The following is a 14,391-nucleotide window of genomic DNA, read 5'->3' as shown; positions in this document are numbered from 1 at the left end:
CTATTTTCTATTCTTTGAGCGAGGTATCGAAAACAAACGGTGGTTCAACTCTTATAAATGAGATTTCAACTCGACCGTTAAATCGCCCGGTCCGCATTGCGGACCGCTGGATTCTTAGGGGTACACTTCCTCCTTTCCTCACCGAGGCTAACGGAGGTTCTGGCTCCGAAGATGTGCCCATTAACTGGTTATTATACTGTTCGCTGAGTAAAGCGGGGATTTTTCAAGTAAGCATGGAGAAGCAATCCATGGATCTAAGTATCATATATGACGAGTTCCCCGGGAGCTTTTTCTTTCGATATGCTTGTTTTCGCGAGTGCGGTTTGATACTTGTTTACCTTCGGTCTTGCATGCCCCGAAACTCCTGTTACATTTCTGGTCTCCACGCTGAACGTGTGGCGAATGAGCGCATTAATAATTCTGTCCCGTTGATCGACATTGCCCTAACATCGTCAATGCGGGGATCTTGCGGGGGTGATCGTCCCCGGAGCATTCATATAGGGATGAGTCCGAAAGCATTGAACGATGAATCGACTTACGACAAATGAACATCGGTCTGCATTAACCCGAACGCAGCCAGGTGCACCGGTTGGAAATGATACTTGAAACAAGAAATAGATGCAGATCCTTCCTGTAGCGTTAGGCCTCGGGTATAAATGCTTGAACACGACGCCATAGACCCTTTCTTGAGGAACAAGTCTAGGCACACATTATATTTCACCCGGACAATGTTGACCTTGAAGTTGACCGTTGGACTGGCGACAGGTCTCTGGACCTGTATGGTACAAGCGCTGCCATATGACCATTCCGACTCCTTGGTCAACGCGGCGATAGATAACGGAACCTTCAAGGACCCTTCTGTGTTTGTGCGACCACGGTATCGATATTGGGTGCCAGATGCAAGTGTCGATGCAGCAGTTCTTCGTGAAGATATAGCAGGAGCCAAAACTTCTGGGGCTGGCGGTGTGGAGGTTTTGGGATATTACCTGTACGGAGGTATGAGCTACCTTACGTGACGGTTGTGCCCATTAACTAAGAATGATACTATATAGGCACACCGGAAGGAACAGGCAACTTCGCACCCGATGACTGGTCGATATACGGCTGGGGAACACCTGCATGGACAGATGTTTTCCATACCCTGGCGCAGGCCCACAAGGACAATGGATGCATCATGGGTGAGACACTTGCGAACTACAACCGATTACAATCGGACTAATACAAAGCTATATAGATTTTGCTATGGGTCCTAACCAAGGTCAAGGAGTGCCTGCACCTGAGAACTCTGAGGGCCTGATGTATGACCTTTACGCCTTTAACTTTACCGTTCCACTCGGTGGCTCTTGGAGTGGGAAATTGCCGGGTTGGGACTCTGTCGAGGGCACCGTCAAATTGCAAGCTGTCATTACTGGACTTGTTACCAACTCAGTAAATGTCACCGTGCCTAGCACTAGCATGACATCTCTAAACACTACCGGCACCTATCCCAGCCTTCCCGGGGATGGTCCATTTGATAGAACCCAAGTCACATTGGCCACAGGTTCTTTACAGGACCTCACAAGCCACGTCAGGTCGGATGGAAACTTGCACGTTTCCTTCCCCCACAACAGCACCGGGCTATATCATGAGGTGTTCGTCATTTATCAGATCCACAACGGCTACCGTGCCCAGCAGAATCCAGCCTTCATGCGCGGACCTCAAACTACGCCGAAGACGTGGCAGCAGAATGGCAGCTGGGCTGTTGATCATTTCTCTGCTCTTGGTGCAAAGACGATGACCGATTACTGGGAGAAGTATATTGTTCCCGAGGAGTCTGAGCTAAAGAAGTTGCTGCAGGAGGTTGGCAACTACGGTTGGGAGGACTCCATAGAGACAAGAGCAAATGTCTTCTTCACCGAGAATTATACTACCAGTTTCATGGGAGACCACGGATACGACATCAGCAAGTACCTCCCGATTCTATTCCATCAGAACAAGATCGGATTTGATACGGAGCCGACAGTCTGGTATATTACCGATGAGCCGGATGCTGGTGACAGCCATATTGCAGACTACCGACAAACACTGACAAATCTCTACGGAATCTACGTCTCTACATTGGAGGCTTGGGCAGAGGACTATTTGAATCTTCAGTTTAGCGCTCAGATTTCTTATAATCTGCCCATGGAGATGCTTCAGAACGTCCCTCTAGTGGGTGGGACGGAATGTGAATCGTTAGGGTTCAACCACCTCATCGATGGTTATCGACAATATACGGGACCGGCAAATCTGGCCCAGAAGCGGTTGGTGTCGACCGAAGAGGGAGCGATTCACGAAGAAGCCTATCAGCAAACAATCCCTGAATGGCTCTGGGACGCTAAGCGAACAATCGCAGGATCGGTCACTCAGTTCATCATTCACGGGTACCCTTACTCTGGAGAGTACGGCAATACGACATGGCCCGGCTGGAGTACATTTGACTACGCATATTCAGAAATGCATGGGCCACGCCAGCCAGCATGGGAGTTTTACAAGGACACATTCCTTGACTTCTTGGCTCGACACTCCTTTATTTTTCAATCTGGCATTCCGAAGAGAGATGTTGCGTTCTACATGTACATCACAACTTTCCCCGGCATCGTGAGAAACTACATGCCAACAGACTTGGAAGAAGCTGGCTACACCTACGAGTATTTGTCGCCTAACAATTTTGACCTGCCTCAGGCTTACGTTAAAAATGGTGTCTTGGGGCCCGACGCGCAAGAGTTCAAGGCCCTTGTCGTGCGTGGGAACGATTCCATGACCGTTGCGGGTGCGGAGGGAATCGCCAGATTTGCCCATGCAGGCCTTCCAATCATCTTTTCTGGTGGTATTCCAACATACTTAGCCAGCTATAATCAGAGCGGCTCAGAGTATGCCAAGAAGACACTTCATAGCCTGACATCACTTCCAAATGTGCACCAGGTTCCTTATGAGGGCCTTGCCAACACCCTTGACTCTCTCGGTATTACACCTGGCACCAAGGTTGTGGCGGACAATACCTGGTATACATACTGGCGGCAAACGGATGATTTCAACTACTTTTTTGTCTACAACGATGCTCTAGCCCCCTCAACATGGGGTCTCGGAAACGGTTACAGCGAAGGAAGCGTCCAATTTGCCAGCTTGGGGACTCCATACATTCTGGATGCTTGGACAGGAGACCAAATTCCGATTCTGAACTACACGCAGTCAGCAAACTCCACCAAAATCCCTTTTCAGTTAGCCGGAAACCAGTCCGTCATTGTCGCCTTTGATCTCTCTTCATCTGATGAGGACACCCATGGATCTGCGTCTGGACAAACCTACAATGTTCAAGATCTTTCGCAATACTACCCGCCCAAGTCTTCATCGGACCCAATCGAGATCAACAACTGGACAGTTACGATTGAACATTGGGATCCTCCGTCAGACCTGTATAAAATGCTCCCTAGTGATACTGTCAAGTACAACACGACGCACAGCCTCCCCAATGGCTTGAAGTCCTGGAAAGACCTTGATAGCAATCTGACGACCACAAGCGGCCGAGGTTATTATACTTCTATATTTAGCTGGCCTTCATCGGATCACTCGAAATCGGCAATCATTGACTTTGGCGCTATCTTCCATACGTTACGCGTCACTGTGAATGGTCATACCTTGCCACCCATGGACCCAACATGGGCCCGGGCGGACATAACGAAATACCTCAGACCTGGAAAGAACAGAGTAGATGCACTGGTCACTACACCGCTTCTCAATACCATGCGTCCGCTGTGGTCAGAGCTGGAGAGCGGCGCGAATGGCACGGCGACCCCAATTAGTGGGCAGCCACCTCAGGATTATGGCCTTCTTTCTTCAGTGAAGGTCATTCCCTACTAGCAATCTTCCAATACTTTATTGGCTACTGCTGGTCATATATTGCCATTCTTTTATTGAGAATTAATTTTTTATTCATTGTCATGAGAAAATCTTTTTTCAAGTAGTTCACCTTCAGTCATCACTTGAACTTTTTCACAATAAAATACAAGTTTGAATGACGGAAATCGGTCTTACAACAAAAAAAAAAGCCACAAGGAAATGATTAAAATGTCTAAAAGTTGTATTCTAACATATCCTGGATGCAATTGCAGCAATTGCATTTTCCTTGTTTAAACGACATCGTCTATTTAGAATTGCACCAGATCTTTCACTTGAATAACCTGTCCAGTTCGTATAGCCCGGTTGGCTGCAATGCCTGTCAAAATTGACATGGCCCCATCGACATGCGATGCAGCTCGATGTAGCCGATCCGGCACAGGTGTACCGAACAGATCATTAAGAAGAGCAGGGTCGCCTCCACCGTGGCCACCTTCACTCTCAACAACAGACACTTTGTATGGTGACGCAAACATTGGATGCACGGTAATCTCCGTATGGGCTATCGCACCCTCGTCGCTCTGCTGCCCGCCAGCATTGACATATGACTGTTCAAGAACATCCATTTCCAGCCGACCCTTGGTTCCATTAAAACAGACCCGAAATCCCTCCCACGGACAGTAGGCGACCAAGCTGTAGGTCAGAATTGCCCCTGATTTGTAGCCTACTAAGACACCCATTGTGTCTTCTATGCTGATGCCGTCGCCGAACACGTTTTGGTCCCGATAGTAACCGTCTTCATGCTCTGCGTCCAGATACATCTCCTTTAGTTGAGGATGATCTTTCATGTGGAGGGCAAATGGGTCATTCTTCGCGACCGCACTCCCATGTGCTCGAGAGTAGAAGTTCGTCTCGCCCCGAGATTCGGCATTCTCCTTGCCATAGAACTTCAGATCTCCCAGCGCGAAAACAGTAGCCGGGTGGCTTCCCAACCAGAAATTTACCAGGTCAAAATGATGTGTAGATTTGTGGACGAGAAGGCCGCCACTATTTCGCTTATCTCGGTGCCAGCGACGAAAGTAGTCCGCGCCGTGCTTAGTATTGAGCATCCATTCAAAATGTACAGAGGTGACTTTCCCAATGACGCCGTCTAGAAGTAGCTCGCGGATTTTAGTATTGTGAGGTGCATAACGATAATTGAAAGCAACGCGCAGCTGCTGCTCGGTTGTATTGACAGCGTTGAGAATCATTTGGCATTTTTCTTCGTCCACTGTCATCGGCTTTTCGCTGAGCACATTGCAACCAAGCTCCATGGCACGTATTATGTAGACGTGGTGTGTCCGATCAATGGTTGTCACAATCACCGCATCGGGCTTTGTATCCTCGATCATTCTGTCGAAATCGGCAGCCTTGTACGTGGGCAGTGGCGATAGCCCTAACTCCTGTATGCGTCTATTCGCAACTTCCATTCGTGTCTGATTGGTATCACAGAATGCCACGAGCGTCGCTGTATCCCGGAATGTCTGAGCAATCGCGCTGTAGAAGAAGCCTGCTCTCCCGCCAGTGCCCACGAGGGCGTATTTGGTCCGCACCATGCTTCCTTGCCGTGTTGTCAAAGCATACGCAAAAATGCGATATGAGCCCGGCAACAGATAGAGAGCAGCAGCTTGGTTAATTATCAACGAATCAAATATTAGGCTTCGGGTTTGCTTAGGGTTCTCAGGCGACTGCTTCTCAGCCCCTCACCACAAAGCGGCCAAAATGCTTTTCCATTTTTTCCGTCAATGAGCGGCCGTCTCACCCCAACTCCCCGCAACTTAGCGCAACCAATATCCCTGGCCGGAAAATTTCGAAGTTAGTCTACTGAACTCACATCAGTGGCTGTAGCCACACTCGGGGCTACGGGGTGACTATGAGCCGAGCTGCGGCAGTCTGAGCTATGCTACTAATCCAGGTCTGTATCAACTAGGGACTGGAACACCGCCGTTAAACTCTGCATGCGCACTTGATAATCTATTTTAGATACTTTCCGATGCTTGCAAGGTTGGAAATTGCCGAGACACCATATCGAGCAGCCTCATTGGTCGTGATCCAGACAGCCTCTTCCCCGTGATTAAAATATTCCGGGGGATCGGCCTTTAGGATTGTCCAGTCGTGATCTTGCGTATATCCATCCGTGCTGAAGAACTGAGCCCATGCAGCATGTGCAAGGTCCTCGCTATTTTGTTCTACTGCAGCAAAAGCTGTCAATGTAGAGTGACTCTGCCTCCAGGTTGCATGAAATGGGAACTCGAAGCCGAATTCTTTGCGTTGAACCCCGGGTCCGCCGTTATATGCTCGACAGTAGCTGAGCCACACTGTTATGAAATTCTCCACAGTAGAAGGGTATTCGGCTCGAGCGTAGTCAAGCAACTCCGCAAAAATTTCTGGGAACCCAAATAACATGGATAAATGCGAGATGGCCCACTCTGGCGTGGGAGGGGGACATTCGTGAACTTCCCCGGTGGTGGGATTTAGCAGAATTGCATTGTTACCAATTCCGTGTTTGAGAGTGGCAATGCCATCCAGTAACTTCATCAGGAGCTCTTTTGACCTTTCCCACCCTTCTGTTCTTCTCTCCCATGCTGTCAGCCAAGCGGCAGCAAGTGGTCCGCAATCCAGGCCGATATTGGTCATGGCAAAGCCCTCGGGAATGTCACCGTGCGCCTGAACCTTCCGGTGTGAGTCCAGCCCCAACAAGGCATTCTGACATTCCTGAAGCTCCGAAATCAGATCACCAGTACGTTCATCTCCCGTCAGATAGAAGTAGATGCGCCGGTAGAAAGCATTGGATATTCGAAGCTGCTTGGAGCTATCGCTGAAATGTTGAACCCCGTGCCGCGTCCCAAATCCCTTGAACTTTCCTGAGTGGTATACATCAACCTCCCCAGTGTGTCGCGTCATAGCTTCGGCCATTTTAAACACATCTGCTCTGCCCGTGTGAAGAAAGTAGAGCCAGAGCCATAGATCTGTCGATAGTTCAGAATTATCCCAAGCAAAACCGCCGACATCGTATCTCCATGCATGACGGTACGGGTCGTATGTATGCTGTACGTCTCCGTGATCCCAGAATCCGTACCATCTGTTCTGCTCGACTTGTCCATGGTAGAATTTGAAAAGCAGCTCGAGATTATTTTCAACATCTGTTGTCTGGAGAGAGGGCGTGGCACCCAAATCCCGGGGATCAGGAGCCCAGCATCCATGAAAAACCTCCGCAAAGTGCATATGCTCCGCTGTAGCAACCAGCCGGGGCCGATTGCGGACAAGGGACGAGAAAGAGCCGAGCTCGCCATTTGAAGGAGTGGAAAGGAATGGCTTCAAAAAGAGCTGATTCGTCCTGCCAATGCCGTTCGCGGTAGCAAATCCGGGCTCATAGTCCTCATATGTCACATTGAGGGCCTCCAGCTGCTTTTCGTAAGAATCCAGTCCAAGTCCATCATGGTATGGGGTTGTTTCTAGAGGCTCAGCCAGTGGTGAATATAGCCAAACCGTTACATTGCCCTTCTCCGTGGTCAACCCGCTGCAATCCAGCTGGGTCGGATAACGTTCCCAGAAGTCAGACATGCCCACCGCGAGGCCACCAGTTTGTGCCGACCCCACGTATGCTGTCCCATCTGCTCGTCCACCGCCGGTGATCTTGACCCAAGAACAGCCCCGTTTTGTGCGTTTCTTGACCGTGAAGCCATCGGATGAGAGTTGAGCGAGTGAGTAGTCGTTCCAGGAAGGAATGTATGACAATCCGGGAAGAAGCTCCGTCCTGGACCACTCGTCCTCACGTAGAGTGACAGGTCGTCCAGCTGTTTGATCAACTCGATTCTGGGGGGTGGGGCCGTGCCGCAATCCGGACAGTCCCTGTACTTCCTCTTTCAAGATTCCTCCCTTGGAGCCTCCAAGACGGATGTGGCGGTTGTACAGCTCGGTTTGACCCATGGGGACAGAAAATCGCAAGCCGAGCGATGTGAGAGGCTGGTGAGGCTCCAAGTCGTGGATAAAAGAGTGAATTATTCGAACAGTTGAGGCATTTGAATACACATAGACTCGCACGTCAAATGGAAGGTGGGCAGAGCTACCAGCAGCTTCCACGATGCCGGACACTTTAACCACAACCCGGTTTATCGTTTCGTTCTCAATGCCAACTGTCTTGACGCGTGGTGAATACTCTCTGCCATCAATAGATGCGACGATCGTGGCCCCAGAGCATACGGTGTGTCCGTCAAATGCTAGAGTCTCCAGAATCTGTGAACTGCCCGGCGACGCAAATGACACGCGCAGTCCCCGCTGAGAGAGCAAAAAAATATTATCGTTTATGTGTTCGATCTTGACACCGCACCTAGGCTGCTCTTTCCACTTTACACCCTTGACGCTGTATCGCTCGCTGTAGTCGAGATCGCCGCTAACCGAATGGGCCGTCCATTTGAGAGAGCCATCTGCCCAATAGGCGAGCTCCCGAGAGTCGAGGGGATATTTTTTGCCCTCTCCCTCAATCACAAATGTTTGCCCTGGCTGATACAGGCCTCTGGGCCAGGGCATGCCAAAAGAAACGCCATCGGATAGCGCGTTGTCACCGTTGCCGGTGAGCCACCGTAAATTTCCAGTTGTCATCCTGCTTTGCAAAAGGTCTTCGGGAAGCAGTAAGTGCGCAGACTAGTAGCCGCAAAATCTATGCCGGATGAGCAGTGCCAAGCCCTCGCTTCGAGGGCTGGCCAGCGGAGTTTTAAACATCACTTGACGTGATAGAAGCCACAAGCAGCGGTGCAAATTATCCCGGGGCGGAATACGAGCGGAGTCGAGTAAACGCAAGCTATCCCGAGGCAATATCCCTGCATTCATCGGCAAATCTTTGGCGCACGGCTCGCTAACGCCAATGCTATTGCTGCACGGTTCCTCCCTGGCGACGAAGAAGGGTAAGGCTCGGCGTATCTATCACCGGCGCGTCAAGATGATTAGTTGATCGGGAATCAATTGCCCCGATATCTTCTCGTTTAGCTTTCACCCCAGACAAAATCCCCCGCAAGGATCTGGGGAAGGTGGGGCGACTCTCTGGTGGAGGGAGCTAGGACCGCCAGACAGTGGGGCTACAAAGAGGCAGCGATCAGCCCGAGACGAGGCACATAGTATCGAAAAAGAAAATCGTGACGGCAACGAAATAGAATCCAATCTCGACAGTGTCCTCGGCGCCACTTCTTGCTATTCTCAGCGCGATGGTGGAGCACCAGGAAGATGTCCGTGATGTCCGGACTGTTACAACCATGGTCGAGAAAGATGCAGAGCAGTATACCTCGACCAGCGATATCCTAAAGGGCGCCGAGAGGGCGACAGAAGATGAGCACCAGATGGGTCTGCGCGCAGGAATTCGCAAATATCCCAAAGCCGTTTTCTGGTCGATATGGTTTTCTGCAGCACTGATCATGGAGGGCTTCGACCATGCCTTCGTGACTGGCTTCATTGCTTTTCCTGCTTTTCAGGAAAGGTATGGAGTTTCCGTGGGAGACGGGACATATGAGATTCCCGCAGAGCTGCAATCTGCCATTGGCAATGGAGTCAACGCTGGTGAGATTGTCGGACTCCTGCTGAATGGCCTGTTCGCCGACTGGTTCGGCTACCGCTGGGTCATGATCGGCTGTCTATTCCTGATGATGGCGTTTATTTTCTTGCAATTCTTCGCTACCAGCATCTACATGTACCTGGGCGCTGAGATCCTACTTGGTATTCCCTGGGGCGTCTTTCAGACCCTGACAACCACGTACGCCGCCGAGGTGTGTCCCAATGTGCTGCGGCCGTACCTCACAATGCTCGTCTCTCTCTGCTGGAGCATTGGCTATCTCGTCGGCACCGGCGTTCTGCGTGCATTCCTACAATCGTCGGGCCAGTGGGCCTACCGCATTCCCTTTGCCTTACAGTGGATCCTACCGATCCCGCTCGCGATTGGCATCTACTTGGCACCCGAGTCGCCGTGGTGGCTTATCCGCAAGGGTCGAGTTGAAGACGCAGGTCGCATGGTGCGCCGACTGCGGTCGAAGGACAGTGCGGAGGAAGAAATCGAGGATACTGTGGCCATGATGGTGCACACGGTCAAGATCGAGAACGAGGCGAACGCGTCTAGCAGTTACCTGGACTTGTTCAAGGGCATTGATCTCCGCAGAACGGAGATCACGGTTTTCACTTACCTCATTCAAGAACTCTGTGCGCCGCTGGTTGCTTATATTGTATACTTCCTCGAGGAGGCCGGTCTTACCTCGAGTGCTTCTTTTGACTTTGGCATGGGCGAATACGCATTGGCCATCGTCGGTGTCTTTATTGCCTGGTTCTTGGTCCCCAAGCTGGGTCGACGTTCGCTGCTGCTGATTGGCACGGGTTTCATGGCTAGCACGACTATCCTTATTGGATTCCTGGGTATCCCCAATCTAGCCACGCATCCAAACATAGGGTATGGCATTGGCAGCATTCTTCTGATTGAATATTTTGTCTTCTTCATCACCATCGGTCCTATCATCTACACCATCGTCACCGAGATCCCATCCAACTACCTCCGCACCAAAAGCGTCGTGCTCGCTCGGGCAGTCTACAACGTCGCTTGTCTGGTCTATGGCCAGCTTGTTCCGCATATGGTGCAGCAGACTTCATGGAATTGGGGCGCCAAGGCCGGCTTCTTCTATGGTGGAATTATGGGACTGGGTCTCATTTGGGCATACTTCCGGCTTCCAGAGACCAAGAACCGCACTTTTGCGGAGATGGACATCCTCTTCAAGAACAAGGTCAAGGCCCGAGATTTCAAGAACACTAAGGTTGATCTCAGTTCAGAGTCAGTTTCGCAGGATTGATGTCCGTCTAGATCATGGTACTTGATACTTTGATATAGTTCATCAGTCATTAGTTCATATTGCATCGCCGAACTTCGTCTGTCACCAATCAAGATGAATGTGTAAACCGTGCAGCGTTTAGACAGTTTCTTGTATGAGATCCCACTCCATAGCCACAAGCCACGAGTCCTTTTCTTGTGGACGATCATCGTCAGGGTTCGTGCACTTAGAATTGAGTTCTAAGGTCCATGAGAGAGATTGATAAATTCCGATCAAGTCTCCTGTCTGAACTGTCAACCCTGGATGCCCCTGCACGGAGCCAGTATGGGTTAATTGTTGCTGCAAGACCGGTTTGGATCGAGGTGGACCCATGATCATAACATTGATGAGTTCTGCGTTCTCGTCAATTTCCGGGTTTATAGCGACCGGCTTTGCTTTGATGCGCGTCACAGGACCAGAGCCACTGATTGTCGACCGGTGAGCATGAAAAACTCGTGCAGCCACTAGGTACTTTCTCAATTCCTCTTGAGAAAGGTCGCCAGCAGATTCCGACGAGGTTCGGGTTGACCCGGTGACAAGTTGGTCCCTCTTCGCTGCCATTTCCAAAATCCAGCTACGTACTTCTGCGGCCATTCCACCGGGTTGGTAGCCAGGTACTCCTGAGCGTTTACCACGACGATGTAATGTACGCGAGGATGGTGAAAATGGAGCAGGAATGTTTTCTGCTGCATCTGATGGCGACGGTGAACGGGGAGAGAATGAATGTTGGCTTGCGTCTGTCCTGTGTCTGGACCGGTGTTTGTGCTAACGGTGTTCTCTGATTAGGCGTATTTTGCGCATCAGTTTGTTTCTGTGATGAAAAAAGCGTGAATCTTGGACGGTTGCGAAAGGGTGTTTTGAAATTCCCCGGTGGGGATAGGGGTGGACGCGCGGGCACTGCTGGAGTGCTCTGCGTTGCAGACTGCAATGGGCCTGTTTCTGGCGAGACTGGAGTATCCACAGTCGTGATCGGTTGAGGTCCAGGTGAGGCAGGTAAAATGGGCTCGAGTTGTTCCTGATTGGGAGAAGCCTCTCCTTCTACGGCAATACGCCGCCGTTTCGTCCGTTCTCTCACGGGCGCAAAGATCGCGTCGAATCCGGCGTCGAGAAGCCCCGGCGACTCAGGGTCCTCCTCTGGAGGAGTACTATCAATGGCATCGTCCACAATTTCATTGAATGCGTCTCCTGTTCTCCTCAATAGCTCTCCATTGTCGAAATCTTCAATCCCGTCCCTTTGGCGACGCGTAGTGCTAGATCCAGGTGCCACGCGCGCTTCACGGGTCGATGGCGGCGGTGCATCATCGTCTATGGTGTCGATCGCATTTTCGTGTCTTTCCTGGGCCGATATCCTTTGCGACAGCCGAAAACGAGGGGTAGGTGCGAATTGTGGGCCAGCATTGCGGCGCGTCGAGGGTGGGTTACGGCGAGACGGACGAAACGGGGACGGAGTCTGCAATTGATTATTAGTCCGGGTCCATGCGAATCATCGTGAATTGACTAGAAAGCAGGCATACAGCTGGCGTGGGCATTTAGGCGAGGCAGTCGGGGTTCAAGCCGCATGGTGACGTGGGAGGTGAAGAAGATAAGCCGGGGGATAAGCAGACCTGACACTTCCGGAACTATCAACCACTCTACACCCGACTACCTTCACCACACTATATACACAGCTTCGATATGATTTTGTTCCGAAAATAACTTATTTAGCCCCAAAATACAATTGACTTCGCTTGCCACCAACAAGGCCAATACCGCCCAACTCCGCTCGACATGGATCTGCGATCGTAGCCCCTCTCGGTCTAAGCCTAAGCGAATGAGCTGGTTCGAACTTACTCGTGTTGAGGTCACATCGGGCGAAGGATGCAACTCTTCCTTCGGCATAGCTTTGTGCGAGATGACGATATAAATTGATCCTCAGGCCCTTCTTCCAAGGGAGGCTCATCATCAACCACTATGCGTTTCTGGCTGCTCGGGGCATTAGCCCCCCTGACAGCCGCCTATGTTGTCAACGATGGTACGACCTGCACGCTCTACCCAGAGTCACTCAAGCATAATGGCCAAGCAGTGGACGACGCACCGTCAATCCATCAGGCCTTCAATCTCTGCGGCATCAACTGCACCGTCATATTCTCCGACAACACATTCAATATCAATTCCGTATTGAACACTACCAACCTGCTCAACTGTGACGTCTCCCTACGCGGCGAGTTGCGCTTTTCCGACGACATCCCGTATTGGCTCTCGCATTCATACAATGTTGTTCTCCAGAACCAGTCGACGGCATGGCTTTTTGGAGGCACTAACGTCACCCTGCGCGGCGAGGGCGGGTGGTACAATGGTCAGGGCCAAGCCTGGTATACAGAGAACCAGAACAATAGCAACCAGCCCGGTCGACCGATCAGCATCACATTCTACAACTCCACCAATCTGCTTGCCGACAATCTGAGAATCATCCAGCCGCAGTTCTGGGCGACGTTTGTGACCTACAGCAAGAATGTCTCTATCACCAACTTGTTTGTCAATGCTACGAGTGATAATGAATGGGGATGTGTCAACACAGACGGCTATGACTCGTGGAATAGCGATAATCTCCTTGTCGAGAACGCGGTTATTACCAACGGGGACGACTGCATCGCAGCGAAGGGCAATACAACCAATCTGCTAGTCAAGAATGTTACCTGCCACCAATCAAATGGCATGACCATCGGATCGGTGGGACAATACCCGACAATGCCCGACTATGTGATTAACGTCACGTTCGAGGACGTCAAATGCCTAAACTGCGCCGATGGAGCCTACATCAAGACCTGGCAGGGGGTAGATGATGCTTCTAGTTCAAACGGAGACGCTGGAGGTGGCGGTCGAGGGCTGATCAAGAACATCACGTATAAGAACTTCGAGATGGTTAATGTGGGCCTGCCGATTCAGATCACACAGTGCATCTACACCGAGGACCAAAACCAGTGCAACACATCCAAGATGGCTATTGAAGATGTGACCTGGGAGAATATACACGGCACATCGACGTACAATATTGCCGCCTCGCTCTATTGTTCGGCTCTGCATCCTTGTCCCAATATATCGTTCAAGAATGTCGACTTGAAGACTGTCAATAGCACACTGGGTCTGCCGATGTGGAACACGACGATCCAGCACGAGGTGTACCAGTGTGCGAACATCATTGGTGAGAAAGATAGCGGTATTCCGTGCAACCGGGTTGCTCCCGACAACTACAGTCAGGGGGTTAGCGGGAATATCCAATGATTGGGCTGTTCAATATAGCACGGAAATAATATAATGGGGTGGCGTGGGACGATGTCCATCACCATTCCGATCTTGTCATTCGTTGTATCATAAATATTCGTCGTGCTTAAAACTGCATTTATTATCCTGCTTGAATTCAAATACGAAGAATCAGTTATCTAAGCTCTATAATCGTGTACTTTATTGTAGATGCATCTACCACAGCATGAACTATATACAAGAAATGATACATGGCAAGCGTCTCCCAATGGCGGTGGTTTATATCCATCGGCTCGTTACGGTCGTGCAGAAGTATGCCGATAGCAGACACATTTAGGCGAGCTTAGAGTCGCGCGAGCTGCCCCTGTAAAACCAAATGACTCAGTTAGTACATGAATCTCAAATAAAGTTAAATGAT

At 50.6% G+C, this 14,391-nt stretch overlaps 7 protein-coding genes across 7 annotated transcripts; 3 read left to right on the top strand and 4 right to left on the bottom strand.

Annotated features, from left to right (window-relative positions):
* Nucleotides 1-728: 728 nt before the first annotated feature.
* N7474_005637 (uncharacterized protein) lies at nt 729-3,879 on the top strand (the record flags this gene model as incomplete). The annotated part of the gene is made up of 3 exons (XM_057197052.1): nt 729-996; nt 1,053-1,178; nt 1,235-3,879. The coding sequence occupies 3 exons, from the start codon at nt 729-731 to the stop codon at nt 3,877-3,879; spliced, it is 3,039 nt and encodes a 1,012-aa protein (XP_057054448.1).
* Nucleotides 3,880-4,166: 287 nt separating this feature from the next.
* N7474_005636 (Gfo/Idh/MocA family protein) lies at nt 4,167-5,450 on the bottom strand (the record flags this gene model as incomplete). The annotated part of the gene is made up of 1 exon (XM_057197051.1): nt 4,167-5,450. One exon carries the CDS (start codon nt 5,448-5,450, stop codon nt 4,167-4,169), a length of 1,284 nt encoding a protein of 427 aa, XP_057054447.1.
* A 418-nt stretch (nt 5,451-5,868) lies between these two features.
* On the bottom strand, nt 5,869-8,496 carry N7474_005635 (polysaccharide lyase family 26 protein; the record flags this gene model as incomplete). The annotated part of the gene is made up of 1 exon (XM_057197050.1): nt 5,869-8,496. One exon carries the CDS (start codon nt 8,494-8,496, stop codon nt 5,869-5,871), a length of 2,628 nt encoding a protein of 875 aa, XP_057054446.1.
* A 599-nt stretch (nt 8,497-9,095) lies between these two features.
* Nucleotides 9,096-10,715, top strand: N7474_005634 (putative MFS alpha-glucoside transporter; the record flags this gene model as incomplete). The annotated part of the gene is made up of 1 exon (XM_057197049.1): nt 9,096-10,715. The coding sequence occupies one exon, from the start codon at nt 9,096-9,098 to the stop codon at nt 10,713-10,715; it is 1,620 nt and encodes a 539-aa protein (XP_057054445.1).
* Nucleotides 10,716-10,832: 117 nt separating this feature from the next.
* N7474_005633 (uncharacterized protein) lies at nt 10,833-11,294 on the bottom strand (the record flags this gene model as incomplete). The annotated part of the gene is made up of 1 exon (XM_057197048.1): nt 10,833-11,294. The coding sequence occupies one exon, from the start codon at nt 11,292-11,294 to the stop codon at nt 10,833-10,835; it is 462 nt and encodes a 153-aa protein (XP_057054444.1).
* A 67-nt stretch (nt 11,295-11,361) lies between these two features.
* N7474_005632 (uncharacterized protein) lies at nt 11,362-12,262 on the bottom strand (the record flags this gene model as incomplete). Its single annotated transcript, XM_057197047.1, has 2 exons — nt 11,362-12,183; nt 12,248-12,262. 2 exons carry the CDS (start codon nt 12,260-12,262, stop codon nt 11,362-11,364), a joined length of 837 nt encoding a protein of 278 aa, XP_057054443.1.
* A 421-nt stretch (nt 12,263-12,683) lies between these two features.
* N7474_005631 (uncharacterized protein) lies at nt 12,684-13,994 on the top strand (the record flags this gene model as incomplete). Its single annotated transcript, XM_057197046.1, has 1 exon — nt 12,684-13,994. The coding sequence occupies one exon, from the start codon at nt 12,684-12,686 to the stop codon at nt 13,992-13,994; it is 1,311 nt and encodes a 436-aa protein (XP_057054442.1).
* Nucleotides 13,995-14,391: the final 397 nt, after the last annotated feature.

Source organism: Penicillium riverlandense, assembly GCF_028828495.1.
Source record: "Penicillium riverlandense strain IBT 135883 chromosome Unknown utg000003l_segment0_segment0, whole genome shotgun sequence".
Taxonomy (NCBI): Eukaryota; Fungi; Ascomycota; class Eurotiomycetes; order Eurotiales; family Aspergillaceae; genus Penicillium; species Penicillium riverlandense.
This window is presented reverse-complemented; position numbering and strand designations above follow the sequence as displayed.